We start from the raw sequence: 25,912 nt of genomic DNA, 5'->3' as shown, positions 1-25,912 counted from the left end.
ACTCCCAGGTCCAGGTACTAACACCCCTGCAACCTTATTAAGCGCGACTGGCCCGGGCTGGTCATTGCATGTACCCTCCCCGCCATCATGGCACCTGACGGAACCTTCCGCCACCAGGCGCAGGTCGGGTGCCTTATCGGGCGCATGCCGTGGATGGTGGTGTTTGTCGCTGTGCTGTGCTGTGCTGTGTGAGTGATACAGTCAGTATCCGTACATTCCTGCTTAACGTCCATCTCATCACCCGACTCTTGCAGTAAATAGACGTTGGGCCTTGTTTTCGGGCCCTATCTAAAGTATTTATTCTATAACCTTTGGAGCATAACCGAGCATCTTCTCTCCCCTTTGCTTCCCTGACTTGCCCCTCTACGATACTTATCCGCCCCCCTCGTGTCTCTGTCTGCCCCGCCTCGTTCCAAGGGTTCAGAGTCAAGACTTGATCTTCAACCCTTCACCGTCAAAACACGTCCCTCTTGGTCCACCGACACACCGACGCCAGACCTGCGCATATTCCGACTCGAAGTCGTCCTCTCTCTGCCGACCTGTACCTCGAATATCAACTTCTAAACATCCAGATGGCTCTCCCCAAGCGCATTGTCAAAGAGACGGAACGGCTCATGGCCGAGCCGTAGGTCATCCCCCAAGGATCTCGCGCTGCGACATGCATGTCATTTTAACACCAGCCGCGATGTAGTGTTCCAGGAATCAGCGCCGTTCCCCACGAGGATAACCTGCGATACTTTGACGTCGAGATCCATGGCCCTGCTCAGTCGCCATACGAAGGTGCGCTCCCTTGCTGCCTCGCAAAGTCTCTAGCTAACCTTCCCAAGGCGGCGTCTTCAAGCTCGAGCTCTTCCTACCCGACGACTATCCCATGACTCCTCCCAAGATTCGCTTCCTCACAAAGATCTTTCACCCCAACGTTGACAAGCTCGGCCGCATCTGCCTCGATGTCTTGAAGAGTGCGTGGAATAAGAATAACCGAGTCCCACAAAGCAGTCAAGCTGACAAATGCCATAGACAACTGGTCTCCCGCCCTCCAGATCCGAACGATCCTGCTCTCGATCCAAGCCCTCCTGGGTGCCCCGAACCCCGACGACCCCCTCGCCGCCGACGTTGCCAAGAGCTGGAAGGAGGACGAGCAGGCGGCCATCGCAACGGCCAAGGAGTGGACCGCAAAGTACGCGCAACCCTGAAGATAAAGAAACCAAAGAAATACAATTGCAAAAGAACCAGACTCGAAGCCGCTGTACCTGTATCATTTGGGAAAGAGAGGTATTTCGGAGCACAAGTGTTGGGAGTTTCGGGGGCCGGCTTGGTGTATCTCGTTGTAGAGAGCATTCTTGATCTTGGAGCGAGGAACAATGGGCACTTGCAGGTTTGCGCTTGGTGTTGTCTTATAGACCCAAGAGACTTGACTTGTTTAATCCGACACCATTCTACAATCTAAAGGTTACAATCAGGAACAACCCCGCCACGTTATACTGGATGATGATTTATATTGGGCCGTGAGCTGACTAGAAGCTCTTCAAAATCCTCAGTCAAAACTTTGATATTGACACCTTGGATACAACGAAATCTACATAATCACTTGAAGCTCACGATGACACTAGACTATCAAGGTTGTTGAGAGGATGCCTAAAACGCCGTTTAATTGTTGGGATTAAAGTGAATATAAACACACCGTCTTCTTCCTATTACCTCTTTTCCCCTTTCTCTTCCCTTCTCCCCTTTGTCGCTTCCCCTAATACACCTTTCGGACAACCATCCATCCCAGCAATCTAATACCTAAAAGAGCTACCACAATGCATGGCCCTGACGTCCTCGAACGCCTGCCCCAGGGGCATGTAACGCTTCAGTCAGTCAACCCAAGCCTCCACGAGAGAATCCTGCGTACTTTAAACCTCATGAGTCGGCTGGTCTATGTCCTCGAGTGTATCATGGCCAACTTCACTCCGCGCATGGCCTCCAACGTTGATGTTGTCTCTCGCCGTAAGGGGAGGGTGGCAGCACAGCCTTGGACCGATCGCTCGCTTCACATCGAGTTTCCAGCCCCTGGTGGCCAAGTATGTTCTCATTCCCCTGGATACCCCCTTACCTATGCAGTTGGGCACCGTAACTAATGACATGGCATGACTTATAGGAGTATCTCAACCTACACTTCTCGGACAACATCTCTGATGTCATCACACATCACCAAGTCGCCAACATAGTGGCAGATTTGACTGATCTGATGTTGTTCATCAACCCAGATCTTTGGCAACAGCTCAGCGATGTCGATCGTTGCAGGGTGATCCTCATAGCCATACCAACGTCTCTAGTCAAGGAACTTGGACTTGACGAGCAGGGCGCTTTGACTCTCTCTGCTAAAGCAGCTCCCAGGAACAAGCCAAGGAGCAGAGGTCCTTTTGAGGAACTAATACCTTTTGAGGAACTGTTACGAGCTATGGATCGACGTAGCCGGGAGTGGCTAAGGGATAAGATGGATTAGGGCACCCTGAGTAGGAAACCCCCATCCCAGCGAAAGGATAGAGTCTCAGATAACAGACCAGACCCGCGAGCTTGAGGGCATCTTTGGGGGCTGTGTAGTAATGAAAAACGATGCTGACTCTATATAAGCAGCTTGCTTACAGAAGGTCAGCCATCTATCTTCATTACTAGCCAGCCTTTGATGGATCGCACTTCATTTTTACTAGATTAAAAGAACTTGATACCACCCTAATTGTTGAGACCTGACATCGGTAGCTTTGATACGCTCCTATTTCTCAAGACGACTATCACACCTAAGACTACAGTAGCAGCACCCACTCTGTAATTCCATAGCTCAAGGCCCTCGTTCATTCAAGAAGCCACCTCAGCCCCTCCACCATCCTTTCCTCGGCTGCCAAAGCGTGAGCCAGATGAGGGGCTTTCAACCAGAACGTATGAGGCCAGCCCATCTCGACCTGCACTTGAGCTTCGATACCCGTCTGCCTCAGAAGAATAGCATAACAGAGTCCATCTGAATAAATCGTATCGTTTGAGACGAGCTGAATCCAAGTCCGAGGGTGGCCCTCCAATTCAGCTTTTGTGACTTCCAGGGGAAGCTTGTCGAGGCCATCCCTTGGAGTATCTCGCTGTAGGTATCCGTTTAGGGATGTGATGAATGTCGGAGAGACGCTGGTATGGTATTGTTGTAGCGTTTCAGGGATAAACTCAGCACCGCTCGGTCCATCTGCTGTGACGGGGCATCTCAGCAGTAGTCCATGTATGGATCCCTTTGGCGCTGCTTGAGTTACTGCAGCTGCCATCTGTCCGCCACTCGAACTTCCCACCACAATCGTCTTTGTTGCTTGACTTCCAAACGCTTTGAAGCCATCCATACAGTCTGATAAGCATGTACTGGCAGGAGAAGAGGGTAGAAGACGATAACCGATGGAGTACAGGCGCACTCTTCCCAGGCCACACTTAACCAGGCGGCGACAGGAAAGCTCCTCGCTATCAGCTTCGCCAACCTTCAAGCCTCCTCCATGATAATATATGATGACAACATCAGGATCAGAGGGCTGGCCGTTTTCCAGTTCCAGTTGAAGAATAGAAATAGGAAACTCATCCAGAGACGAGGGGATAGTAAATTCCTTCTTGATGATGTCTTGGGAAAGTTCATAATCTCTAGCTCCAGGAGCCATCATTCGTGCGTTCAATTCACGACATTCCTGGGCATAAACTGGCTGTCTCTCTAGAACAGAGTTGAATACTCGGGGAGGTCCTTTTTGCCTCACCTCCTCTTCATACTCCAACCAGGCGGGGTCGAGTGGAGGTGCTGTCTTGAAGACATATTTTTCGAGCTCAGGTACGGAAGCCATCATGGTAAGATTGGGGGTCTTATTTGAGTTTGGAGGGTATAGTTTTGCGGGTTGAGTTTGAGGGAAGTTGTATGCAATGAGCTGTGTGAATGTATGGCGGGAGGTTAAACTGCCGGATAAAGACAAGAACCACACGTGACGACAAGTTGCGTCAATAGCTTCACGAAAATCTTGTACGGACTTGAGATGAGGGCTCTATTTCAATGGCCAAATTGTTATTTCCTTGTTTTGCTATTGGATAAGATGTTACGTCTAAGACTATCACCAGTCTTGGCATGTAATGTTGTTAGTGTTGTTGCGCCAGGTAATATCGGACACCAGGGTTATCAAAGCTTTGAACCAACCGCAACACAACGACAGCTCATCAAACTTAATGAAAATGACAATGCTCTCACCAAGAGGTCCATGACTGTTTTATTCGATCTCACTATCAACCTAATCACTTCTTACCATGATCCGTGATGAGGTATAGGGTATGTCGATAGGTATCATCATATCAGACTCCAGGATTATAAGACGGACTCAGCATCCGTTTCGTACAGAGCGTATAGCATCCCGCAAGACCACACCTTCTTTTGTTAGGCCGAGACTCTGAGATCCAAAGTTTAATACCATCAACGTTGAGAATTGGTGGAACATGGGTATTGTTCATCAGATCCACACTCGGCCGAGCGGAGGCTGACACTCGGGTTTCCGAACGGCGAACCATGTTGATACTCATCAGAAAACTCACCTATTAGGAAGTCCCTCCTATCGATACATATTTTGAGGCAAATAAGATCATGGATTACTAAGAGGGCGATGAATGAACATGGGCACGAGTTGACGCATATGATGGCCAGGTTTAACCTGACATCTTGAACTTGAACTTGAAACGGGAATCATGTTATAGCATTGTCCGCCCTCGTTGCCTTGGGCTCCCATAACCACATAGCTGGAACGGGCCCAATAGTGAAGCAAGTTGCGTGAAGCACACAGGAAATGTTGTAGGTGGTTGGGTATGAGGAAAACCTGGGTTCTGCCTCGGGTTCTCGTATCTACAATGCTAGAGTACACAACGCGAAGCCGGGATCCGGAATGCGTAATTCGATTAAACCATGGCCAGGTCGCCAAACTTCTCCTGTAGCGGGGGTCAGAACTGTCACAACTCTCAAATTCAAGAGTACGCACCTTGTAACCCGGCACCATCCATCGGCCCTTGGAAACGAGCTGAGCGGTCTTCTCGTCGATCGACTTCTCGGCGGCGGCAACCTCGTCCTGCAAAGTGTGAAAATCCAATCAATTACCACCGAGTCCGCGATACGTACGACAGTGAGGTCCTCGAATGGTCGGGCCTCCTCGATGTTCTTGAGGGTGGCGGCAAGGTCCTTAAGCTCGAGGTCGACAGCCTGCTTGGTGGCCTCGGCGTTCTTGACGGCCTCAGCCTCGAAGGCGTCGATGGCCTTCAGCTGTCGGCTGACATCGTAGGTGACGGGGGTGAAAGCCTTGAATCGCTTCTCGATCTCATCGATGATGGCCTGGTTCTTGAGGACGGATCGGTACTGGGCGAAGTCGACGGTGGTGGGCTGCTCGTTGAGCTGCTGGACCTTGCGGCGGACGTCCTCGTTGCGCTTCTTGAAGGCCTGGAGGGAGGCGACGGTCTGGCCACGGAGACCGAGGGAGCTGGTGACCTTGGTCCAGTCAAGCTTGAGAGCTGCGCTTCGCTGTCGGAGAAGGAGAAAATTAGCTCACGGCTTCCGAGGACGAGCGGACGCGTGCCGGGGCGCCGGGGAAGGAATTGACGGCATCTACCATCAGTCGCACGCGCCAATTGATGAATTGAACTTACAGTCGCCATTTTGAACGAGGGGTTGCGATGTCGAGGGACGTAGAGGATGATCTTGATGGATGTTGATTGACTTTGCCGAACTTCGCCAGGGAACTACCGGGCGCTAATACATCACGTGATGTCCCTCTTCAATCCGGTGAGCGGCGGCTTCGGAACCCCTCAATGACGACCAGGAGAAGGGTTGGGATCCCTGGACTGGGGAAATGCTTGGCTGAATAATAAATGAAGAGGAACCATTGAGACGCAGTGTAACTCTACAAGTTATTGCGGAATTGTTTAAAGCTAGATGTTGGAGCTTCCGATATAGAGAGCTTACAAGGACGAATTGTGCAAGCAGTTACAAAAAAAATCACAAGTCACAACTCATAAACAGTTCTTGATGGATTGAGGCAGTGATTCCTCTTCAATTGATTCCTTTGTTTGGCATCAAATCCTTTTCGCGGGGTACAATTCACCCAGAACTAATACAGAGCCCAGTGTGTGTCCCGTGCTCGAGCTTTTGTGGAAGATCCAGTTCAGCCAGCCAGTTAGCCCTAGATACTTAGAGCCATGATGGAGTTGACGATATCATTGTCGTTTTCCTTCAATGCCTTGATTGCCTTGTTGCGGCTGACACTGGCTTGGGTCATGACAAGCTCAATGTCCTTATCCTCCAGGCCTGTGGCATCAACCTCCTCATCGTCATCCTCCTCTTCATCAGAGTCATCATCGTTGTCCTCCTTCTTGGCCTCGGCGGACTCGACAGCCTTGCTGGACTCGCCGTGGTTGTGACCGGCGTGGTCAGCCTCGGCGTTGGCGCTGGCAAGCTGCTGGGCAGCGGCTTGTTGGGCGGCGGCGTTGACATCCTCGATCTTGGCCTCACCGAAGACACTATGACAAAAATTAGACACAGGCGCCGTGTGTAAGAACCGTAGCCACTCACATGTAAGTGTTGCTGTTAGGAGACTTGTAGACTTCGGGGTTGTTGATAACGAAGAGGATCTGGAGCACGTGGTTTAGCATGATCCCTCATTTACCCCTCCATGGCCCTCGTTCGGCCGGAAAAGACGCCTCTCTACTCACGTTCTTGGGGCGGCGGAGGGTGACACGGGTGATGCCAGGGATGCGGGTAAGGTGCAGCTTCTCGAGGGCCTTGCGAGCCTTCTTCTCGTTGCGGTTATGGATCACGGCAGTAGAGCCGGCGGGCAGCTGGCCCTCGCCGACCTCCTCAGCCTCGGAGTCGTCGCTGCTGTCATCGTGCTCCTCGACAACGGTCTTCTTGGGCTCCTCATCGGGAAGCTCTTCAACGCGGGGGTTCGACATTTTGGCGGCTGGTGCGGGCGTAGATGTTAGTGATTCGTTCTTGTCAATTCCTCAGAGGGAATTTTGTGAGCAGAAATTTGTCGCCACCGCCGAAATTGACGAAATTGTGACACAAAGAACAAAATGGCAGCCGTGAACTTACTTGTTTGCTGGTCCCAGTTACGTCTGTTGGCTGGCCGGATCTCTCTCGTCGTCGTTTGTGATGAGAATATCGCACAGTGATAATTCTAGGGCTTGGTGGGCAGGTGGGAACTAAACTGCATTAGGTAATCAGGTTTTTTGCAACACTTGCTCGTCAGGCATGACGACGAGTTTGGGGGGAATTGGATATCAATACTGGGAGACTGCGGGCAATTCATTGCACGGGAAGGAATGATTCTGGGGTATTCATAAGCTTTTTATTTTTTGGCTACACTTCACAATGATCCAGTCTTTTTTTGAATGCTCCTCATGCTGTGAATTCATTTGATCTCAGAATTTCCGTATTGACGCCGTTCATCATGACGATGAAATGTGACATACAGCCTTCCAGGACGGAGCAAAAGAGAATCCAGCAGCCTCTACGCTGCCGTGATGTGTTTCCTGCCCAGTTCCGTGCCTCTCGATCTAAACCCGACCTAGCACCTCCGTGACTCCAGCTTTAATGACCCATTTATGCCGAGGCCTTGACCTTGGCCAGAGCCTTGCGCTCCTCGAATCGTCGCTGCTTCTTGAGTCGGAGAACCTTGAAGCGGTCGAAGTCGGTGAGACCCTTCCTCCGCTCAATCTGATCCCGCTTCTTGGCCCAGTTGGTCTGCTCCCACTTGGAGTCGATCTCGGCCTTCTCCCAGGCCTTTCGGACGGTGCCGGTTCGGGAGCCGCGGTTGAGGCCCTCGATGATAAGGGAAGAGAGGAGGACCTTGCTGAGGGGAACGGCTTGTCGGGGAACAGCGAGCTCGGGCTTGGCGGAAGGACCGTCGACGAGAACCTGTTGTGCGGGTCAATATCGTGTGCTGAGGAAGCCGGTGCAGGCAGAACCTACTCGCTTGTGGTCGATGATCTCGACGATCGTGGCCAGGCGGCCCGCGAAGGGGTGGTCGCCGTTGATGACAACGACACGGCCGACCTCGACGAGGCGCCAGTTCGAACCCTCAATGACTGCGTCGCCCATTGTGACGGTGATCTGTGTAGTGGTCGATTAGTCGAAAGATTCAAAAGTCGCGCGCAGTGATTGCTCGAATGTAACTGCGATCGTAGGAGTCGGTGTTCATACCAGTTGTCGATTATGCTGTCCCGTTAGTTGGTTGTTTTCTGGAGCCTCGCGGACCTTGAAATCGCTAAGGACTTTTTGAGGGTTGACTCGGCTATCACACATGTGCGGGCAGAAAATGATCCTGTGCCCTAACCAAAACTTCCGGGTTTACTTTTCGCCGGGATCCGACCCGCGACGTGACTCCAGGGGTATGCACGGACCAGCCTCGGCTGAGAGCTTCAAAAGAAAATTTCAGACAGCCTCAGCTCTTCTCCTGCAGTACACTTCTTTGGTTAAAGAACTCACACGATCTTGCATGCATCAAGGTAAGCCGACAGATTTTTCTTTGACTTCTTTCCATGTACTAGGATGAGGTAATTTGCGATTGATTCTGTCCGATGGCACTCTCGCCTGAGTCGCTATATCGGGTGGCAAGCTGATATTCAATTTCTTACATATTCTGAACAACACTTTTCTCTCTCCAAATTGTTCTTGCACTTCTGTTCATGCACAGGATGGCTAATAATGATTAATAGTGATGCACCAAGCTCTTCGATTAGCTAGCTTTACTGGATTGACGTTCTCGTCCTTCAACCTTCTCTGAGTTCCCGAATATTGGTTTTTATCACGCGTCATCTGATGTCGCGACTGGATGCGTGTCATCAAGAAATAGAAATAATTTCCATGCCAGAATTGATCATTAATTTATCCCACGAGCCTTGCTTGCATGCCGATAACACATTGACGTCCTTCCCTAAGCCTTGCCCTTTCGCTTGAGCTCCTCTTCTTCCTGTGCTTGGATTTGAGCGTCAATCTTGGCGCCCCTTGAAGGCTCATTACCGTGCGCGCGAGCCTTAAATAAAAATTAGTACTCGGAGCTGCCGATTCATGATGAGTAGGGGTTACGTACAGGCAGAGTAGGGTCCTCCTTCAACCGTTGTGTCTCGATGTCATCATCGGCCTCCTCTCTTTTCTGTTGCTGCTTAGTTGCTGTTCTGATGGTGATTGATGGTATCAACAAACCTCCTCGGCCGCCAATCGGTTGGCAATTGATCGCTCATCCTCTGCAATGTTGTTAGTGTTTGACATGGAGTATTCTTGTTTGCTTTGTCTTACTGGAATCCAGGCTGAGATGGGAGTTCTCAACTCCTTCGTTGAACCGCTCGTGGGTGTTCTCAGACTCGGGGGCGTTCCTCTGGTCGCCAGCCTCGTAGACGCCACGGTTACCAACGTTTGAGTTTCCAGACATGATGGAAGTGATTGTGATTACGTTTGTGTGTAGAATGTAGAATTGAAGAGTGAAGAGTGATGCTGTATGAAAGAAATTGCCCTTCGAGTCGACGGCCTTTTGTAGGTAGGTAGTCACTTAGAAGATATGGAAGCTGCCATGGTGGTCGTCTCCACAGCCTGACTTCATAGAAGACGTCATTGCATGGCGCTTGGTGAAAACATCGCGCCCATCGACACACATACGTCATGGAATGAAAGGGAACGATTTAGTTAGTTTGTTTGACTTTGATGACATTGTGTTGTTAGCGATCCTACGGCGCGCTCTGGCCAGAATGCAGGTTTGTTTGTAGGCGCAGCATAGCAAACTATGACCTAGGCAGGATGCTACGTGCAGCGAAGCAAATCCAAGCAAGATCTGGACACTCCCGAATGGAGATATGTGATAGCTAATATGAAAGGTCTGGTCTTGGAATTTCAGGGCTTCGCCTCTATCGTTCTGGGTTGCGCTTTCATCAATTTGCCATGCACGGGAGATCAACGATCCGTAGACGCTTTGACAGCCGCCTGATAGCAAAGCTGTTGTTGTTTTAATGGCTTCTCGAGGGCTGAAAAGAGAGATATGTATACTAGAAGAATTCGGCAACAGTACGAAGGCGGGCATCCGGGGATCGTTCTCGTCTGCTCGTTACCTCAGGGATGTTGGCTTCTCAAGCAGATCCATGAGCCATTGTCAACAGCAGCCCCAGTGCGGCAATCTCATGTGTTCAGAACCAGGAGGATCGCCATTGGACTACAAAATCTCCGAAACTTGGGCATAAATTCCGTCAGCTCATCTCATGAGCAACCGATGTTTGGTTGTCGGGCCTGGATTGTTTGGTGTTCCAGGTTGGCTTCCAACGGATCCAGGGCCAATCACTTCCGTCATCGGGCGGAAGATGGCGGGTGTTGGTGGACGGTCCCGGCGCACGGGCCACCCGGAAAGCCGAGCCATTAAGTCATCATCCGGCGTGACATACAGCTTCACGAAGCTATACCAAATCGGAGCTCCGACATCAACCTCTCAGTGAAAAGCACATCTTTGCATCTTTCCTCGAAAGTCAATTCCTCCTAACAGTCACCAATCTCGTCTTCAAAAGCATTCAAAATGTTCCGTTTTGTAAGTCACTTACCCAAAGTCACCAGCGCTTGCAATTGCTCATCATTCACGCAGCACAAGACACTCGACATCGTCACGGTCTTTCACAAGGCCAGCTCTCCCGCCTCGGTGAGAGTCGCCAACCTTCTCAAGCAGGTCTCTGCCAATGCTACTGCTGGAGCTACCCTTGACCAGGCGAGCGAGACAAAGCCCGCACGCGAGCAGTTTGAGCTCAACGTCACTGAGGATCCCCCCACCGACGACCAGGTCAAGACGATCTTGGAGTATGTTGGAACCAGCGGCATCTCCAACATCATCAAGGGTGCAAACAACGAGAAGGATGCCCTGAAGAAGTTTAAGGAGAGCAGGGAGAACTTTCTCCGGCCAGTGGTATGTTGAGTTTGCATTTCTAGTAGCTCCCAGCTAATTCTTTTCGCAGGTCGTGGACTGGAACAATGGCAAGGCCATTGCCGGTGACAATGAGTCCGAGATCCTCAAGCTGCTGAACGCCAAGAAGTAATGACCTTTCTCTGTATTCATGTACAAAACATCGCCTCATCCCCCCTTTTGTAAATACCAAGCGCATATCTGGATTCCCAGATAGCAATATTTGACGATGAAAACTTGATAACCTTGTGGCCGTGAATGGATGACAATGAAGATGCTGCACTAGAAATGATTGAAGCAGTGAGTCAGCCCCCTTTTTTCGTGCGTGATAGGCTGTCTGGGCTGAAAGCAGGTATCCGGTCGGAGCACAATCACTGGAAAGACGAGAAGCTCATAAACGCTCTGCCATTCTATAAAGAAATCCACGTGCACCCCTGGATACGGCAAGATGACTTGACTATTGACTCAGCAGAGCCACGAGACGAAAAACGTCTTCACGAGATGGGACGACCTCGACTCCGATGCAAAACAACTGTGCAAACATATTTCATCTAGACGGAAGTGGCGGGAAGTGATGTTCGTGTGCGGCGGGAAACAGCAGCAAGCACCCTTGTCGGTCGTTCTCTTCAATGGTTGTAGTCCTTGTCTGCGATCCAATATCAACTCCCGATCCCCCGACTGCCTTGCCTATTACCCTTGACCTGAGGCTCTCCTCCCGGCCTTTGCTTGTCTGTTTTCCCTTGGTTGTTTCTGTTCTTCTGGGGGTCATTATCAAGGTGCACGCGTGTTTGGTTAGTCGGCCATTGTTCGCCAGTGCCAACTATCATTCACCTTTTGCCGGCTGCCAGTGCGAGCTGCCAGTGCCGTGCCAGTGCCAGTGACCACCCGCTTCTGACGCTCGTTTTTATCCTCTTTGTTTTTGTTTTCCTGTGATCTTCTCTTCTCCTCTTCTTCTCCACCCTCATTTTCCCACAAGAGTGAAGAGTTTTCGTCGTTGTGCCTAACCTTCATTTTTGGCGTCGCTTTCATCCGACGTCTTCGACTCTGCAAAGGAAGGAGCAACCCTCACCTTGCGCTCACATCTTTCGGCTACGGAGCCCAAGCTATCGCATCGTCTTCATCATCTCAGCCCGGTGCTGTGCCCTTTCGTTTTCAGAAGGTAAGCATATCTCAAAGCACCCAGCCTCGCTTCACCCGTCGCCTTGCCATGTGTTCGCTGCCTTTCGCTCGGAGCAGACGACCCTCTGGCAAGAACTGACATGAAACTCCCTCGCGCCCACGAAGGGCCCATCACTTCTGCTTCTTTTCTCTTCCGACAAGCGCTGACCACTCTTGTCGACAGGGAGCACCATAGCTCACCCTCACCTCCCCAACATGGAGGAATCACCGCCTCCGGGGCCGCCGCCGCATCCCAACGCGATCGTCTGCGGGCGAGTTTACGCCAAGGACCAGCCTCCCAGCCTGCAGGCCGCATTCACCGAGTTCTACCCTAATGGCTTGCCAAACGTCTACAAGATGCTCCAAACGCCTGGAGCGGAGGGTGTTCCCCAGACCTATGTCGAAGACTACCTTCCCGTGGGTTTCTATACCCAGCCGCGACCTCACGCAAGTGCCATTTTCTCTACCCAAAATGGCCAGCGTCCATTTCGGAAGATGCAACATCTGCTTCCTCAGCGCCGAATTCATCTCTGGTCTAGGGACGAGATACAATCCGTGTGCAACTCTCTGCGAAAGCTATACTGGAACCACATGAAAAGCATGCGACAGCCTTTCTGCTGGGACAACCTGTGGGAGTATTTTGATGCATTTGACTTGTATCACTATGGTGCCCTCAACCTCTGGAACGTGGTCAACCAGCTTTTCGACGAGAACAAGACCATCTACGCTGATGTCATCAAAGAGTTTGCCGTCCACATCGGCCACTGGGCTGACGACTGGCTTCGCCACAAGCACAACAAGACAAAGCTCCTGTCATGGAGCGAGGTGCAGGGGCCCCTTCTGCGCATCCTCAGCTCTGAAGACTGGACCGACATTGGTGACGTCCCAGACGATGCAGTGCCAATGCTCGCCAATGCTCTGAAGCACCGACGGATGTTGATGCTCGAGCCTGGGAGCTTTTCTAAAGACGTAAAGCCCACCCACTTGTCTTCGGCTTGCCTCCGCAACAGCCTTGAAAACTGGCTAGGTTTGTTTAGTTGCCCTGATCGTGATTCACTGCTAATGCCTTCTCAGCTGGACAAAGGGCCTTCACGCCTTCTGGTCTTCCTTCGCCTCCGCAAGCTAGGTCTCACCATTGTTCGCCTGCCTCGAAGGAGGCTCCCGCACCGGTTACTGTGTACGAGGGCAATCATTACTATCTCCCACCGGGTATGAGTCGGTCCTCTAGTGCCGTTGAAAAACTCCAACAGTCCGCAGCTGCCGCCGGACCCATCATTGCCCATGGTAGCAACACGACCATCACGCCAGATCCTGCGAGAGCGGCTAGCAGTGATGGAAGTTCGCATACGTTGCAGGTTTCGCCCGAAACGAGGAGCAAATCGACCGAGCCCATGCCTTGCTACAAATCCCTCCCCGTCGCCAAATCAGCTAGGGAGTTGGATGCTGGGGCTGGAGGTGTTCCTTCAAACGCGCGGGACGACGACTCTCATCTCGGCGAGAATGAAGATGACGAGTACTCGGAGTTTGCTGCGCTTACCCCAACCAAAATCAGACGGCGAGGACGTGACAACCCGCGATCCACACAAGGAGCCCCCCAGACTACTGTGACCGCATCACTGCCAGCATCGGCTGTCATGGGCTTCTCTGAGCTCGCTGGACCTTCGGTGCCTCCAAATGGTGACCTCAGGTCAATCGACCATGAAACCAGGCGCCCGTCTGGTAGTCCTGAAGTTGCTTAGGACACAGCTCAGGCTACTTCAGCGCCCGTCAAAGAGAACCAGACTCCTCGACGCAGCAAGAACAAGAAGTCAGAACTGCCGACGAGTCACGGGAAGGAGCAGAAGAAGGGCCCACGATCCAACAAATCTGGCACTCGTCCGGCCAATCATGACTCAACTGGGCCGCGGACATTGGTCAATGATCAACAGAGATCTGGCTCAGGACCTCATGCAGTCGCTGGAGCAAATGGTAAACAGGGATACCAAGCCTCGAACCGTATGATTCACCCCCAAGCTTCTTCGAGCTTCGCACTTCACCAAGCCGGGGCTCCAACAGCTTATGACCACCAACGGAGCTTTTCGGGCATTCAACAACACCCAGACGGCTCAAGCGGTGTAGACTATCGACAGCAGATTTCACAACACCAGCCAGTCCCACCCAAGGGCTTCACGGCGCATGGAGGTCGAGGCAACAGCATTTCCTCTCGTTTTGAGCAGAACGAGAACCAGTGGTCTCACCAACATCGCACTGAGAATTTCAACAACGTTCCACTCACACCTAATCGTGGAGGTTATTACCGCGGAGGGCCTCGTAGAGGAGGAAGCCGTCGTGGATCTAATAACCAACGGAATGTGACAGCACCAGCTGTTCAGCATCAGGTTGACCACGGATTCAACCACAAGAGACGTGACGGAGCACCCTGGAACAATCCTCAATGGCGTCGGCAAGGCTCGAGCATGGCACAGTCATTCTGTCGCAACGTCGACGGCGCTTTTGGTGTTGAGTATGTCCCCTGCTCCTGCGAGCTGTGCAACGCTCGGAACCGCAGCATCCACGTCAAAGTCGAGGTTGGCCAAGACCGCGTCGGGTTCGATCTAGTGATGCGGATCAAACTCGGTCTTGGGGCTCGATACGGAATTGTTGAGGAGGTCTTTGCCATACCCTCGAGGGATCCAGGCCATTTCCTTGCTCGGTAAGTACCTGGAGAGCAGCATGACTGTACTAATCACTGACTGACATTATTTAGATTCCGCGATGAACAATCCGCCAGACAAGCCCTTACGATTGGCGGGGGTTACATAGTTGAGAAGGGAATCACAATCAGAGTCTCGCCAACGGTGCGATCAAAATGGATGTCCCTTCTGCCGAGCAACAACCCAGAGGCTGCCATCCCGCCAACTGTTCAAGCCCCAATGGCCATGGGCTTCCCATCCCATCCAGCACACCCCCCAATGGTCATGGGCCATCCTGCTTCTCATGCGATGTCCGGGCCGATCTATTCTGTTGCTGGCAATATGCAGACGATGGGCCAGGAGTTTGTGCCTCCACCCTTCTTTCACCATGACACGCAGTTTGCCCGAGGCCCATCAAGTTTTATCAGGCCCCCTTTCCTCGAACAACCACAAACCGGAACACAGCCAGTAACTCAACCACAGAGATTCCATCGCCAAGAGCAGACTCAAATCTTAGCACCTTTCGAGACTGCTCCCCTCGCTGGCTCCCCTACTGCGGGCCTTGAGAAGGACGCCGGATCCTCTGCCGAGACTCTGCAGTCGAAGCCACCATCTGAGGAAGCACTGGATGAGACTCAAAACGTTGAGCGAGATGGACTCACTAGTCCACAGAGCAACAGAAGCAAGATCACTGGGGTAAAGGCTAGGGTTTCTTTGCCCAACACTCCCCCAAAGTCTGCCCAGAGCCCCCAAGCTCACCTGACTGTTCACACACCTCCCCAAGCGCCTGGTAAAGTCTTGACCGGAGACATCGATGAACAGCCTTGTGAAGACACAAAGGTTGGGATTGAGAGTGAAACTCCAGCAGGAGCGGAGACTACAACCCAACCCAAATCCCATCTGGAGCCAGAAGAGAGCGGTCCAACCAACCATGCTCGCGTGCCAAGTATCTTTACGGAAGACCAGATCAAGGAAAGACGACAAGCATGGGCGAAAATCTCGATGCCCCTTAACCCACGCAAATCCAAGCCCACCTCACCAACCAAGAACCACAGCCCTGCCCCCAAGGATGGTGCTTTGCGTGTCCTGCAGTGCGACAGACTTGATGCTAACATGCCAAATGGATCCGATATGTCTTCGCCGACTCAGCCCAAGACGTTCACTCCCGAGACTGGCAGTGACTACGAGCCTTCCCCTGAGAAGATCCCTGATGGAATCACCCAGTGCGCCGAGAAAGAAGACCGTCCTACAACCCCTTCGAACCAAGCAGTAGGAAGTGAAGCAGCCTCCAATGGCCGACTTGGCGAACCCATCATCCAGCCGCAACCTCAAGCAGAAGTATTCAGCGCTGAGGAAGCCACCATCACCAGGGGAAAGCAGCTCAAGTCTAACCGATTTGCCGAAATTCAGGAGCCTGGGACAGGGACAGCCATGGGGACCTTTGAGTCGGACAACAGAGCGTATCCATCGACAGAAACCCAGAGCAAGGGAAAGTCGAAGAAGTCGAAGAGGAAGAAGAAGGGAAAGCAAAATGGTGATTCCCAAATCAACACGTCAAGGCCACCTCTTCCTCAAACATGGACTGGTTTTCAAGGTCCATATGCCACAGCCGAACTAACGCAATCTATGGTTATGCCAGAGTCATCCGCACATTTTGGGGGCCAAGCGTCCGGATCACCCTCCTCAGGCAAGAGGCATCACGATGATGGAAACCAGTTGTTCAGCCCTGGCTCGACGAAGCGAACTAAGAAGTTCGATTCCAACCTGGGTTCCGCACGCGATAACCAAGCGCCACCGCCTTGGGCGTTCGACGAGTCTGACTCTCCGGAGGAAGCTGTGCGTGGCCGCAAGGGATTCAGAGAGGGCAGAGGAGGATCTCTTCGAATTGGGAAACAACGCCGACCGCGTGCTATCATGCCTCAACCTACACTCACCGAACAACACATTGATGACCAAGCTTCCCAACCAACTTCTGACTTTGTCTTTGAAACTACCCAGTTCGCGACTCCAAATGACTCATCATCCTTGATAAACGGTGCCAAGACTGGCGCAAAAAGTCGACTCAACCCAAAGGCGCAGGAGTTTGTCTCACCATCGCGGCCCACGGGTGACGGAAAGACGGGTTCTAGCAAGTCGAGCCCCCTCAAGGATTTGAGCATCAAGTCTCAGGAAAACACATCTGGATCTCGGGGCGAAGGTGAGCAGTCTTCAGAGATATGTCCCGAGAACCACGAGGCATTCCCACGTGGAGCTAGCGACCTTGCTCTCCAACACCGCCGAGCGCTCTCTGAGGGTACTAAGAAGGAGAACCGCAACAATGAGACTGGGGCACATGGAGAAGGCAAGAAGCCGGCAGCCAAGGGCAAGAAGTCGGGAAAAGGAAAAGACCGGGCCGTCACCTCAGGGGCAAAGGTGGACGACAAGACCGGAGCCAAACAGGAGAAGAAGCAGCCAGCGCCTCAGACCCCAGATGGAAAGGGGGCCAAAGACAAGAAGCGGGATCCAGTGATCAACGACGACTGGCCATCCTTGCCGGGACCTCGGGACCGGGCTCCTTCAAAGCCGCAGACGCCAACAGTGTGGAGTGCAAAGAAGAAGGCAACGTCGGCGGGGGAGGAGTGCGGCTCTGGACATGGGTCACCTCAAAAAAAAGACTAACTGGTGAGACGATGGACAGAGAGGGAAGGGTACGGACAGGAGGATGTGAAGACCTGGCGAGGCAGATGAACTGGTTCTTGGTGTTCCTCCTCGTGACGGAGCTGGGGGTGGTGATCAAGGGATTGCTAATGTTGAGAGAAGCAGGGGAGGGATACGGATACTTTTGATGATGGACGAACTGGACTTGTGTTGGATGTGGGCAACTTTGGATTGTCCACGGGGGAGGTTATCTGCGATATTTGCATTACTTTACTGGTAATGGGGATATTTACAGTACTGTTAATATGGACATTTTGGCACAGTTCAGATTGGCTTGTGAATGATGGTGTGACGTCTAGGGAAGTGAATCTGGGCTAGGATCAGTCCCTTTTCAGATATGCGTCATGATGAATGTCGACATCAGTTTACGGGTATGTCGTTGGAACAACAAGGTGTGTTGGTAGTGGTACAATGCTCTTGTTGCATGTTTATTTTCACCCATATGTACATTTAACCGTCGTAAAGCGCGCTTCGTTGTCCTCGCATGTCTTGCCCTCTGCCCATCTCTTATTGCGTAGTCTGAACCAGTCCCGAGACGGCGTCCTCGATCTCCTTGTCCGACAGGCCCTCGAGGACCTTGGACTTTTCGGTGCCTCGCTCTACAGAAGTTAGCAAGGGGTTTTGGTCTTGCGGTTGTCTCGGACGCACCGTATCGGGCGTAGACCTTGGGCTGGGTGCCGGCGGCCTCGCGGATGAGGATGGGGATGTTGGGGTTGCTTCGCTTCATGGTAGGGTAGGCCCGGGTGATGAATGACCTGCGCGTGTGAGGTCAGCCCATTGATTCTCGTCCATTTCGTGTGTCTCTGTATGTTTCCCGGCACTATCCACAGTCGTATCGATCCAATTGACCCAATTGTCGCGTGGAGTGTCGTTTCATGCCGGTCGATTCGAGAGAGTTGATTCCAACGTACCGAACAGCCGCGCTCTGCTCCGAGGTCTGGCAGAAGAGGAAGCGCACCTCGCGGAGGGACTTTGTGAAGGCGTACTTTGCGGCGGACATGGCGGGCGTCGTCGTCGTTTTCGGCGTCGAGATGTTGTTGAGTGAAGCTGCGGAGGAGGAACGGACGAGAGCTCGACTGCTGGGTAATTGCGGGCTTGTGGTTGGCAAGGATGGCGGGATGAGGCTCTTCGGGCGGAATAAAGTGACAAGCGGGAATGGTTGCACAAAATGGACCGTGTGCATAAATGGAATTGTGCACACCTTGAGCTCCGGTGCCGCTGCGACCCCGCGGTGAATAAGTTACGTACCGTTTTTTTTCACCGGGGACACCGTAACTCCGTGTTCCGCCTTCCGTTTTCTGGGGCACTCACCCGCCGGTTTGCGCAGGGCAGCTAGTGAGAAAGAGAAGGTGCGCCCCAAAGTGTCTCGGGACGACAGCGACCGACCCTTCCAGTTTGGCCCCAACGTCTCTCTTCTCGTTCAAGCTTCTTTTCAACTCCCTCCCTCATCAAGAAGAAGCAGAAAGCAGAAGCTGTGAGTCACCCCCAGTTCCTATCCCCTTTTTACTTTATCCATCTTCAATTGCGTCATAGTTGATTGGCTCTTTTTCTCTCTGGGCTAATAGCTACTGACTCTTATTTTTCCTTTTTTCTTCGTTCCGATAGCTGATATCGCAAACCCTCAACCAACCAGTATCATCATGTCCTCAACCACCGTCTTCCGCGCCTCGCGTCCCCTCTTCCGACAGGCCACCACCACCTTTGGCGGTGCGCCCGCCCGACAGGCCTTTCGCCAGAACTTCCGACAGGGCAGCGGCCGTCGGTGGCAGAGCACCGATGGCGCCCAGCAGCAGCAGCAGTCGTGGTTCAATCGCATGTGGGAGAGCGAGGTCGGCTTCAAGACTGTGCATTTTTGGTAAGTCATCATGTGTCTGCATGACAACTATATACTAACGTGTTGTCCAGGGCTCCCGTCATGAAGGTTCGTTGACCATCTACTCAACTAAACACACGATTACTGACTCCATCCCTTGCAGTGGGCTCTCGTCCTCGCCGGCATCTCCGACTTTGCTCGTCCCGCCGAGAAGCTCTCCTTCACCCAGAACCTCGCCCTGACCTGCACCGGCATCATCTGGACCCGCTGGTGCCTCATCATCAAGCCCAAGAACTACCTGTATGACGCCCCTGCTTATCTGCCACTCCCCCACAACTAACACACACCCAGCCTCGCCGCCGTCAACTTCTTCCTCGGGCTGGTCGGCCTCGTCCAGATCACCCGAATCGCAAAGTACGAGTCCGACAAGAAGGCTGGCCTCAAGGGCGCCATTGAGGACATCAAGGCCGATGCCAAGGAGACCGTCAAGGAGATCAAGGGTTAAATTGCGCCCTCCATACTTGATAGAAACCACACACACACACACACACACACACACACACAACACATACAACCCCTTGCCTGGAATCGAGAACGGGACGAGTCGCTTCAATGCGTTTGGGCAAGAGCTGGGCCGAGGCATGCGTTTAGTCACCATGTCGTTGCTGCAAAAGGAGGGGTTTTTTTGGGTTTGTCCTATACAGGGGAAACCCTAGGGATGAGATGAATTGTCTGTCTGTTTTTCCCTTGTTGCAAAATTAGAGGATAGCTATTACATGTTGGATTCGGGGTTCCAGCAAATAAAGAAACCAATGCAAGATATACCCACGTGCACCTGCAATGCAATACTCGTCATGACAAGAGCTCGAGATGCATCCACATCCATGACATATCATCTTCCCATCATCCAACACAAAGTCTCTCTCAAATCTTCCTCTGCAGGTATCATTCATGATAGATAGCATTCATACGACACCGACACTCATACCATCCATAAACGCCATGCATACAAAACTTGGCCCCCGTCATAACATCCAACCCCAAGGGCCCCTGGTGGTCCGTTAAAAAGAGAAGCGAAACATCATCCGTAATATGTACATGAATAAAGAAGTAAACCTCTTCCTCCAAAATGTTTTGTAAATTAACATCATATCACCTTGGTGGCGTTTCAATCCCATCATGTTCGTCTCGTCTCATCGTCATGATAGTCATCGTCACCTCATCCCCTACTTTACTTCTCCGTGTGTCCGTCATTAAGGAGCATCTCCAGGATGATCTGTCGGCCCGGAAGCTCCGGATGGCACATGGAGATCTTGACAGTGCCCTTGGATCCTTCGCTGCCGCTCGAGGACTGCAGGTAGCCGTTGCTCTGCGGGTTGAGCGTGCTTTGGCCCGTGGGCCCACGAACTCCGAGGTCCAGGACCCGAACCCCGCGGCCGGCAATGATCTGTCGTACTCGTCCGTTCTCGGCGTTTCGCACCTCGACGTAGTCGTCGTTGAAGATGATCAGGTACGAGCCGTACATGGTCGCTCCCCGGGCCTTGCCTCGCTTGCCCGAGTACTCCATGATGAGTGTTCGGCTCACCTCTCCGTGCTTGTCCACATACACGGCACAGTCCTCGTACGTCAGGATGAACTCGTTCTCGTTGAGTCTGAACATTCCCAGAGGTCGCTGGTCTCGAATTCGGGCAGCAATGTTGGCGATGGCCGGTTCCTTGAGATCTGGGATCGACATGGGCTGCTTCTTATCCAGCGTGAGCATCTCAACTCCCTTGGCAGTCGCCACGGCGATATATGTCTGGAACAAGCTGAGGGAATAGCACTCGGTAGGGAAGAAGAATTCGTCAAACTCGCGGAAGGACTCGGTGGTTCCTCCGCCAGTTCTGCGTCCGCCAAATAGTCGGGACTTCTTCTCGGTCGACTTCTGGAAGATGGGCTCCAGCACCTTGAACGAAGTGTGTAGACCCTCCTTGCGCTTGTAGAAGAGAAGCATTCGATCCTTCATCTTGGCTGTGGCAAAATATGTCACATCCTTGGCCAGTCTCTGTGGTGCTCTTCTGGGGTTGTCCGAGATGACAGGCGCCGAGAACTCGTTGACGGGAGCTACTGCGTCCAAGGGATAAGAAATGAGGTTCTTATCAGCGATGAGCACGCAGACTGAGAACTCTTCGAGAACCGCAATTTGCGTGACACGGGTTGCTTGGACAGTCTACAGTATCTTGTTAGTCATGAACCGTAAACAATGAAAGTCGGAACTCACCCTCAACCATCCGCGAGGATTCGACGGCTCCGAGATAAAGATACCATAGTCGGTTCCAATGGCAATCACAGACTTGCCAAAGGCAGTGAAGCCAGTGGCACAGTTGACCTGAGCACGGCAGACAGGGGCAACGCCTTGAGCCGGTCCCAGCACACTCTCCAGCTCCTGGATGGACCGGTCAAGGGGTGTGCCCTTGATCTGGGGGACCACCGGGGTCTTGGCCCACATCGAGGTGTTGTCGAAGTGGAAAGCGGCATCGGCGAGAACGCGAAGTCGGAAGGGTTCGGCGTTCTGAGAGAATTGACCCTTGGCGTACGTTGTCTTGGCCTCAATGATCTTGTCACACCAGTCGCTTCGATCCTTGGCTGAGGTCGCGTAAAGTGTGTACACTTCGTGGCCCAGATGCTTGATCCTGAAGGGATACAGGATCTTACCCTCCATGTCGTTGGACCCAATTGGTGTAAGTCCAGAGCCTATCGAAGAGCTGGTAGCCGCATGCTCCAGGCCAGGTCTGCCTGAATTAGTTGCCACCTTGTTCAGCTGGGTGCCGGAAGCAGCGGCAGCCGTGGTTCTGCCCAGAGGAGCAGTGATACCCTTCTGCTTCTGGACGGGCTCATCGTTTCTGCTCTCGAGGAAGAGGAAGGCCATTGAGATGGGCTGCCTCCGGTTAGTCACAATGCTCGTCAGATAAGCCAGGATAATACACACCTCCTTGTTCACGTCGTACTTCTTCTCCCCCTTGCCATCCTTAGGCGTCACAGTCTTCGCCAGGATCAGATAGTGGTCAAACAGCAGCGCATGGGTGTCGACCCATCTGACTCCCTTGGATCCCATCCTCTGCAGGTCACCCTCGAACAGCAGCTCGTGGTTATGCGCCTCGAGGTTCAAGGCATGGTGGTAGCCTGGTCGGAAGACAATCATCCGGTTGAGATCTGTCATCTGAACCTTCTTGTTCATCTCGGCAACTCTGCCATCACACTCGTGAGCAACTACCTTGATTTCCTGGATGGCCTTGATGAGGTTTGTCTTTTCTTCGCTGTCTGACTTCATCTTGTGCTCGACACTCTCGAGAAGGAGAATATAACGCTGAAGACGCTGGATGGGGGCGATCAGATAGTGCGTCCAGTCCTGCTTGGACGCAATCTTGTGTCGCTGCATCTCGTCCAAGAATCGCTTAAAGTAGAGGTTGCGATCCGCCTCTCTGCGGACAGTATAGACGGCATTCGGATATGCCGATGCGTACTCGACGTAGATAGCCTTGGCCTTGCGGATCCATTCTCGGAACAGGTCACTGAAGCCAGTGATCCAGGGTCCCTGCTCCTGTTGCCGGTACTTGAGCTGCGCCAGCAGATGATCCTTGTTGATGTCTTGGACGGTATCCAGCTTTCCAAACACGTCATACAAGAACCTGTCTCTCGTTTCGGGCTTCAGGATCGGGGGCTGCATAGCACGGAGGCGATCTCGATAGTATCTGCGGAAGATGTCGAGCTGCTTGATGTAGTTCTCCTCACCCGTCACGATCTCGTGGAGGATGTTCTGCCGTTCAACCTCCTTCTTGGGCTTGGACTCCCAATCTTCCTTCTTGAGGCCGTAGAATATATGCCACTCGTCGGCCGGCTTGGTGTCGGGCAGCTCCTCTAGATCCACCTTCTTCAAGGAACGGGTGCAGTGGTACGAGTAACAGCGTCCGCTGATCTCTTCGTCGTGCAATTTGGGCGCATAGCATCCAGAGCCTGTCAACTGCCACAGGACTCCTGAGATGTGGCCGTTTCCAAACTTGACCCATTCCTCCTCTGGCACGAGAACTGCCCGTTCCAGCATCAGCGTTATTACGTGGTTGCTGAGAACCTCGGCATCTGCCACGTTCATGGTCGGAATCTTGCCCGTGAAGAGGTTAATCAAGGCTTCCTCAACCGTCTTGCTCCTCAGGTCGGCTTCACCCTCTGCCATCTCGCGAATCCAGGCCTCGAGACAGGTGAGCGCCCACGGCTCGGGGCACCTTCGGAAGTCGGCGGCATTGAGCTTCGAGGGGACAAACTTCTTCTTGCGACCGCTGGGCAGGGTGATACCACCAAAGTCTGCTGTCTCGTACTCTGGGAATACTTGACTCTGTGGCATGTGGCTTTGTCGGGCTAGTCTCCTCCGTTCATCAGCAGCCGCATCGGTCCTGGAGCGCGCTGGAGGCTGAACTTGAGGAGTGTGGCTGTGTCCGGACAGTGAAATGGATCGCTCGGGCTGGGGGTTGTATGCGCCGCCAGAAGTGTAGTATGCCTCGGGGTTATCAACCTGGCCAAGCTGCGAGCCCACGCTGCGAGAGTACCCGTGCTGGTAGGGCTGCCGGTTGTTAGTCTGGACCGAGAGCAGCGAACTGCTGTCAGAGCCGGGGCCAGGGATCGCGGGTAGTGGTCGACTTGACAGTCCTGGGTGGTAAAAGAGGTCCTGCAATTGGTCTCTGTTGGGAGACTCTGTTCCGCTCTGGCGAGAACGAAGCGAGACCCGCTCGTCATCATCGTCAAAGCTCATACGCTTCTCAGTTGGGGGCTTCAGTCCCCCTGTATCACCATAGTTCATCTCTGCCTCAAAGTTCCGGTTGGTAGTATTTGGCGTGGGAAGCGGCCGAGCAGCAACGTCCTGGCCCGAGGAGGCCGGCGGTGATCCAATGTTGCTGTAGGATACGCCGCTGACGAACCCGCCGGCCATCGCGCCCAGATCCATGCCGGCATAATCGCTGTCGCTGCTTTGTGCCTGCTCTTCTGGATGAGTGGGCAAGGGTCTTGACACGGGTGGTTCTGGATTCGCCATGGCTGGCATATCAGTGTAGCCAAAAGCAGAGCTGAAGCGCTGCTCGTCGAGTTCGGCTTGCCGCATGGCCATCAGGCCGGCTTCTCCATACGCATCATCATCATCCTCGTCTTCCTCAGGCTCGTAAGCGGTGGTCCCTGTTCGAGTCGAGGTGGTTCGGCTAGCCATATTAGGGATCGTTGTGGCATTCGAGTCGTAGCGAGAAAGGTGCTCGCCGGACAAGTCTTCGTCGTTGTACTGGCCATTGGTGGGCTCGGGTAGTGGGCGATAGGTCTGGCCAGAGCCGCCCAATTCCATCTCCAACTCCTGCATCAGATTGTCATTGACATGCTCGTCTTGATATTGCTGCTGGCCACCACCCCATCGTCCAGACGAGACCTCTGAAGGCCGGCTCGGCAGAGGCGCATTCGTCGGGTGCCGTTGTACGCCTGGGGACGAGGACTGCGGGAGATTCGAAGGTGAACCCACGGGGGAGACCTGCGAGTTCGAGCGAGATTGCCGGTTGTAGTGCGAGTTGTGCTCGATGGGAGAATAATAAGGCCCGGCCGGGATCTGAGTGGTGGTGGGATAGGGCGGCTGCGAAGAGCCTGAATATGAAGGAGTAGACGCGGCTCCGTTGGGTACGCTGCCCGGATATTGGTTGTATGACTGGTCGTAGCCCGAGGCCTGAGCTCCAGAAGTCGACGAATTCAGAGATGGGCTACGCAGCGGCTGCTCATAGCCAGGTGACAAGCCTGGAGATGTAGCAGACTGCGCGTAAGCATTCCCGTACGTCGAGTTGGGCGACTGGCCGTAGCCAGGCGAGGTCTGAGGAGCGTAACCCTGGGCATACGTGTTATTGAAGCCCTGATACGATGACTGGCGCTGGAGGCTGCTGTTTGTATTCGCATAAGCTGAGGGGTCATAGGTACTATGGGGCGTGTAGGAGCCGGCAGTCGAGGCGAAGCGGGTGGGAGGCTGCTGGCTGTTGCGGTAGGGGAGGGTGTTGGTCGACTGCGATCGCGGGAAGCCCGAGGTTTGCGCAAAGCTCTGAGGGTTGTACGAGTAGGTTGGAGTGGGAGGACCAGCATCTTGATACTGATGCTGGTAGCCCGCCAGCGCGCTGTTGTTGGTGGAACCATAACTAGAGCGGCCAGCTGGGGCACCACCCAGGAAGAGCTCATCCTCGCCGTTGGCAGGGCCGCTACCAGGGAAGGCGGATGAGCGGGTAGAAGGTTGCTGGAGATAGGCGGCGTCGTCTCCGCCATTGAAGCTGGCTCGGCGGGCTACATCGGCGTCGTAGGATGACTGCTGCTGCTGCTGCTGTTGTTGCTGCTGCTGTTGCTGGTAGTCCTGGCCGCGGCCGGCGACTGGGTACTGGACGGGCGGCACATGGCCGTATCTCCGCTGATCGTCACTGCGAAACGACATGGCTGAAGGGTTCTCGAGACAAGACGATGGACGAAGGCGGTGGTTGCAGAAATGGTGCGCGAGAGCAAATGTCAGAGCCGCTTAGCGGGTCGGGCGTCTACCTCGTATAGAACGGCGAGGGCTGGTGAGCGCGGGCGGGTCGCAT

The 25,912-nt window shown here is 53.3% G+C and overlaps 11 protein-coding genes across 11 annotated transcripts; 4 read left to right on the top strand and 7 right to left on the bottom strand.

Moving 5' to 3' along the window:
• The first annotated feature begins 259 nt into the window (after positions 1 to 259).
• Positions 260 to 1,438, top strand: NECHADRAFT_103807 (uncharacterized protein). Its single transcript, XM_003053118.1, has 4 exons — positions 260 to 625; positions 692 to 780; positions 828 to 959; positions 1,018 to 1,438. Exons 1-4 carry the CDS (start codon positions 573 to 575, stop codon positions 1,191 to 1,193), a joined length of 450 nt encoding a protein of 149 aa, XP_003053164.1. The 5' UTR covers positions 260 to 572; the 3' UTR covers positions 1,194 to 1,438.
• Positions 1,439 to 2,834: 1,396 nt separating this feature from the next.
• NECHADRAFT_35721 (uncharacterized protein) lies at positions 2,835 to 3,842 on the bottom strand (the record flags this gene model as incomplete). Its single annotated transcript, XM_003052622.1, has 1 exon — positions 2,835 to 3,842. One exon carries the CDS (start codon positions 3,840 to 3,842, stop codon positions 2,835 to 2,837), a length of 1,008 nt encoding a protein of 335 aa, XP_003052668.1.
• An 863-nt stretch (positions 3,843 to 4,705) lies between these two features.
• Positions 4,706 to 5,723, bottom strand: NECHADRAFT_67487 (uncharacterized protein). Its single transcript, XM_003052621.1, has 4 exons — positions 5,671 to 5,723; positions 5,150 to 5,545; positions 5,013 to 5,099; positions 4,706 to 4,962 (listed from the first exon to the last, which is right to left on the bottom strand). Exons 1-4 carry the CDS (start codon positions 5,677 to 5,679, stop codon positions 4,933 to 4,935), a joined length of 522 nt encoding a protein of 173 aa, XP_003052667.1. The 5' UTR covers positions 5,680 to 5,723; the 3' UTR covers positions 4,706 to 4,932.
• A 322-nt stretch (positions 5,724 to 6,045) lies between these two features.
• On the bottom strand, positions 6,046 to 7,159 carry NECHADRAFT_102490 (uncharacterized protein). The gene is made up of 4 exons (XM_003052620.1): positions 7,115 to 7,159; positions 6,733 to 6,980; positions 6,593 to 6,651; positions 6,046 to 6,540 (listed from the first exon to the last, which is right to left on the bottom strand). The coding sequence occupies exons 2-4, from the start codon at positions 6,970 to 6,972 to the stop codon at positions 6,204 to 6,206; spliced, it is 636 nt and encodes a 211-aa protein (XP_003052666.1). The 5' UTR covers positions 6,973 to 6,980; positions 7,115 to 7,159; the 3' UTR covers positions 6,046 to 6,203.
• Positions 7,160 to 7,351: 192 nt separating this feature from the next.
• Positions 7,352 to 8,270, bottom strand: NECHADRAFT_99679 (60S ribosomal protein L14). Its single transcript, XM_003052619.1, has 3 exons — positions 8,225 to 8,270; positions 7,994 to 8,134; positions 7,352 to 7,939 (listed from the first exon to the last, which is right to left on the bottom strand). Exons 2-3 carry the CDS (start codon positions 8,120 to 8,122, stop codon positions 7,625 to 7,627), a joined length of 444 nt encoding a protein of 147 aa, XP_003052665.1. The 5' UTR covers positions 8,123 to 8,134; positions 8,225 to 8,270; the 3' UTR covers positions 7,352 to 7,624.
• Positions 8,271 to 8,957: 687 nt separating this feature from the next.
• Positions 8,958 to 9,452, bottom strand: NECHADRAFT_35755 (uncharacterized protein; the record flags this gene model as incomplete). Its single annotated transcript, XM_003052618.1, has 4 exons — positions 8,958 to 9,056; positions 9,114 to 9,182; positions 9,227 to 9,267; positions 9,320 to 9,452. The coding sequence occupies 4 exons, from the start codon at positions 9,450 to 9,452 to the stop codon at positions 8,958 to 8,960; spliced, it is 342 nt and encodes a 113-aa protein (XP_003052664.1).
• Positions 9,453 to 10,485: 1,033 nt separating this feature from the next.
• On the top strand, positions 10,486 to 11,196 carry NECHADRAFT_99677 (uncharacterized protein). Its single transcript, XM_003053117.1, has 3 exons — positions 10,486 to 10,589; positions 10,644 to 10,958; positions 11,008 to 11,196. Exons 1-3 carry the CDS (start codon positions 10,578 to 10,580, stop codon positions 11,086 to 11,088), a joined length of 408 nt encoding a protein of 135 aa, XP_003053163.1. The 5' UTR covers positions 10,486 to 10,577; the 3' UTR covers positions 11,089 to 11,196.
• Positions 11,197 to 12,329: 1,133 nt separating this feature from the next.
• Positions 12,330 to 17,443, top strand: NECHADRAFT_77883 (uncharacterized protein; the record flags this gene model as incomplete). The annotated part of the gene is made up of 4 exons (XM_003053116.1): positions 12,330 to 13,140; positions 13,188 to 13,832; positions 13,875 to 14,805; positions 14,860 to 17,443. The coding sequence occupies 4 exons, from the start codon at positions 12,330 to 12,332 to the stop codon at positions 17,441 to 17,443; spliced, it is 4,971 nt and encodes a 1,656-aa protein (XP_003053162.1).
• Positions 17,444 to 17,989: 546 nt separating this feature from the next.
• On the bottom strand, positions 17,990 to 18,482 carry NECHADRAFT_91987 (uncharacterized protein; the record flags this gene model as incomplete). The annotated part of the gene is made up of 3 exons (XM_003052617.1): positions 17,990 to 18,081; positions 18,131 to 18,237; positions 18,394 to 18,482. 3 exons carry the CDS (start codon positions 18,480 to 18,482, stop codon positions 17,990 to 17,992), a joined length of 288 nt encoding a protein of 95 aa, XP_003052663.1.
• A 440-nt stretch (positions 18,483 to 18,922) lies between these two features.
• On the top strand, positions 18,923 to 20,125 carry NECHADRAFT_67475 (uncharacterized protein). Its single transcript, XM_003053115.1, has 5 exons — positions 18,923 to 18,956; positions 19,116 to 19,337; positions 19,388 to 19,403; positions 19,459 to 19,595; positions 19,647 to 20,125. Exons 2-5 carry the CDS (start codon positions 19,123 to 19,125, stop codon positions 19,798 to 19,800), a joined length of 522 nt encoding a protein of 173 aa, XP_003053161.1. The 5' UTR covers positions 18,923 to 18,956; positions 19,116 to 19,122; the 3' UTR covers positions 19,801 to 20,125.
• Positions 20,126 to 20,526: 401 nt separating this feature from the next.
• Positions 20,527 to 25,767, bottom strand: NECHADRAFT_91985 (uncharacterized protein; the record flags this gene model as incomplete). Its single annotated transcript, XM_003052616.1, has 3 exons — positions 20,527 to 21,504; positions 21,556 to 22,212; positions 22,264 to 25,767. 3 exons carry the CDS (start codon positions 25,765 to 25,767, stop codon positions 20,527 to 20,529), a joined length of 5,139 nt encoding a protein of 1,712 aa, XP_003052662.1.
• Positions 25,768 to 25,912: the final 145 nt, after the last annotated feature.

This window comes from Fusarium vanettenii, assembly GCF_000151355.1.
Source record: "Fusarium vanettenii 77-13-4 chromosome 3 genomic scaffold NECHAsca_2_chr3_3_0, whole genome shotgun sequence".
In the NCBI taxonomy this organism is placed as follows: domain Eukaryota; kingdom Fungi; phylum Ascomycota; class Sordariomycetes; order Hypocreales; family Nectriaceae; genus Fusarium; species Fusarium vanettenii.
Note: the sequence above shows the minus strand (reverse complement) of the source record. Positions and strands in the feature narration are given on the sequence as shown.

Coding starts and splice junctions, on each gene's coding strand:
- NECHADRAFT_67475 (XM_003053115.1), top strand. CDS start 19,123: ATGTCCTCAACCACCGTCTTCCGCGCCTCGCGTCCCCTCTTCCGACAG. Junction 19,596..19,646: donor ATCAAGCCCAAGAACTACCT/GTATGACGCCCC, acceptor ACACACACCCAG/CCTCGCCGCCGTCAACTTCT.
- NECHADRAFT_99677 (XM_003053117.1), top strand. Junction 10,959..11,007: donor AGAACTTTCTCCGGCCAGTG/GTATGTTGAGTT, acceptor TTCTTTTCGCAG/GTCGTGGACTGGAACAATGG.
- NECHADRAFT_99679 (XM_003052619.1), bottom strand. CDS start 8,122: ATGGGCGACGCAGTCATTGAGGGTTCGAACTGGCGCCTCGTCGAGGTC. Junction 7,940..7,993: donor AGATCATCGACCACAAGCGA/GTAGGTTCTGCC, acceptor CCCGCACAACAG/GTTCTCGTCGACGGTCCTTC.
- NECHADRAFT_67487 (XM_003052621.1), bottom strand. Junction 5,100..5,149: donor CATTCGAGGACCTCACTGTC/GTACGTATCGCG, acceptor CACACTTTGCAG/GACGAGGTTGCCGCCGCCGA. Junction 4,963..5,012: donor GGATGGTGCCGGGTTACAAG/GTGCGTACTCTT, acceptor CCCCCGCTACAG/GAGAAGTTTGGCGACCTGGC.
- NECHADRAFT_103807 (XM_003053118.1), top strand. CDS start 573: ATGGCTCTCCCCAAGCGCATTGTCAAAGAGACGGAACGGCTCATGGCC. Junction 626..691: donor GAACGGCTCATGGCCGAGCC/GTAGGTCATCCC, acceptor GCCGCGATGTAG/TGTTCCAGGAATCAGCGCCG. Junction 781..827: donor TGCTCAGTCGCCATACGAAG/GTGCGCTCCCTT, acceptor AACCTTCCCAAG/GCGGCGTCTTCAAGCTCGAG.
- NECHADRAFT_102490 (XM_003052620.1), bottom strand. CDS start 6,972: ATGTCGAACCCCCGCGTTGAAGAGCTTCCCGATGAGGAGCCCAAGAAG. Junction 6,652..6,732: donor CCCTCCGCCGCCCCAAGAAC/GTGAGTAGAGAG, acceptor CACGTGCTCCAG/ATCCTCTTCGTTATCAACAA. Junction 6,541..6,592: donor CCTAACAGCAACACTTACAT/GTGAGTGGCTAC, acceptor TTTTTGTCATAG/TGTCTTCGGTGAGGCCAAGA.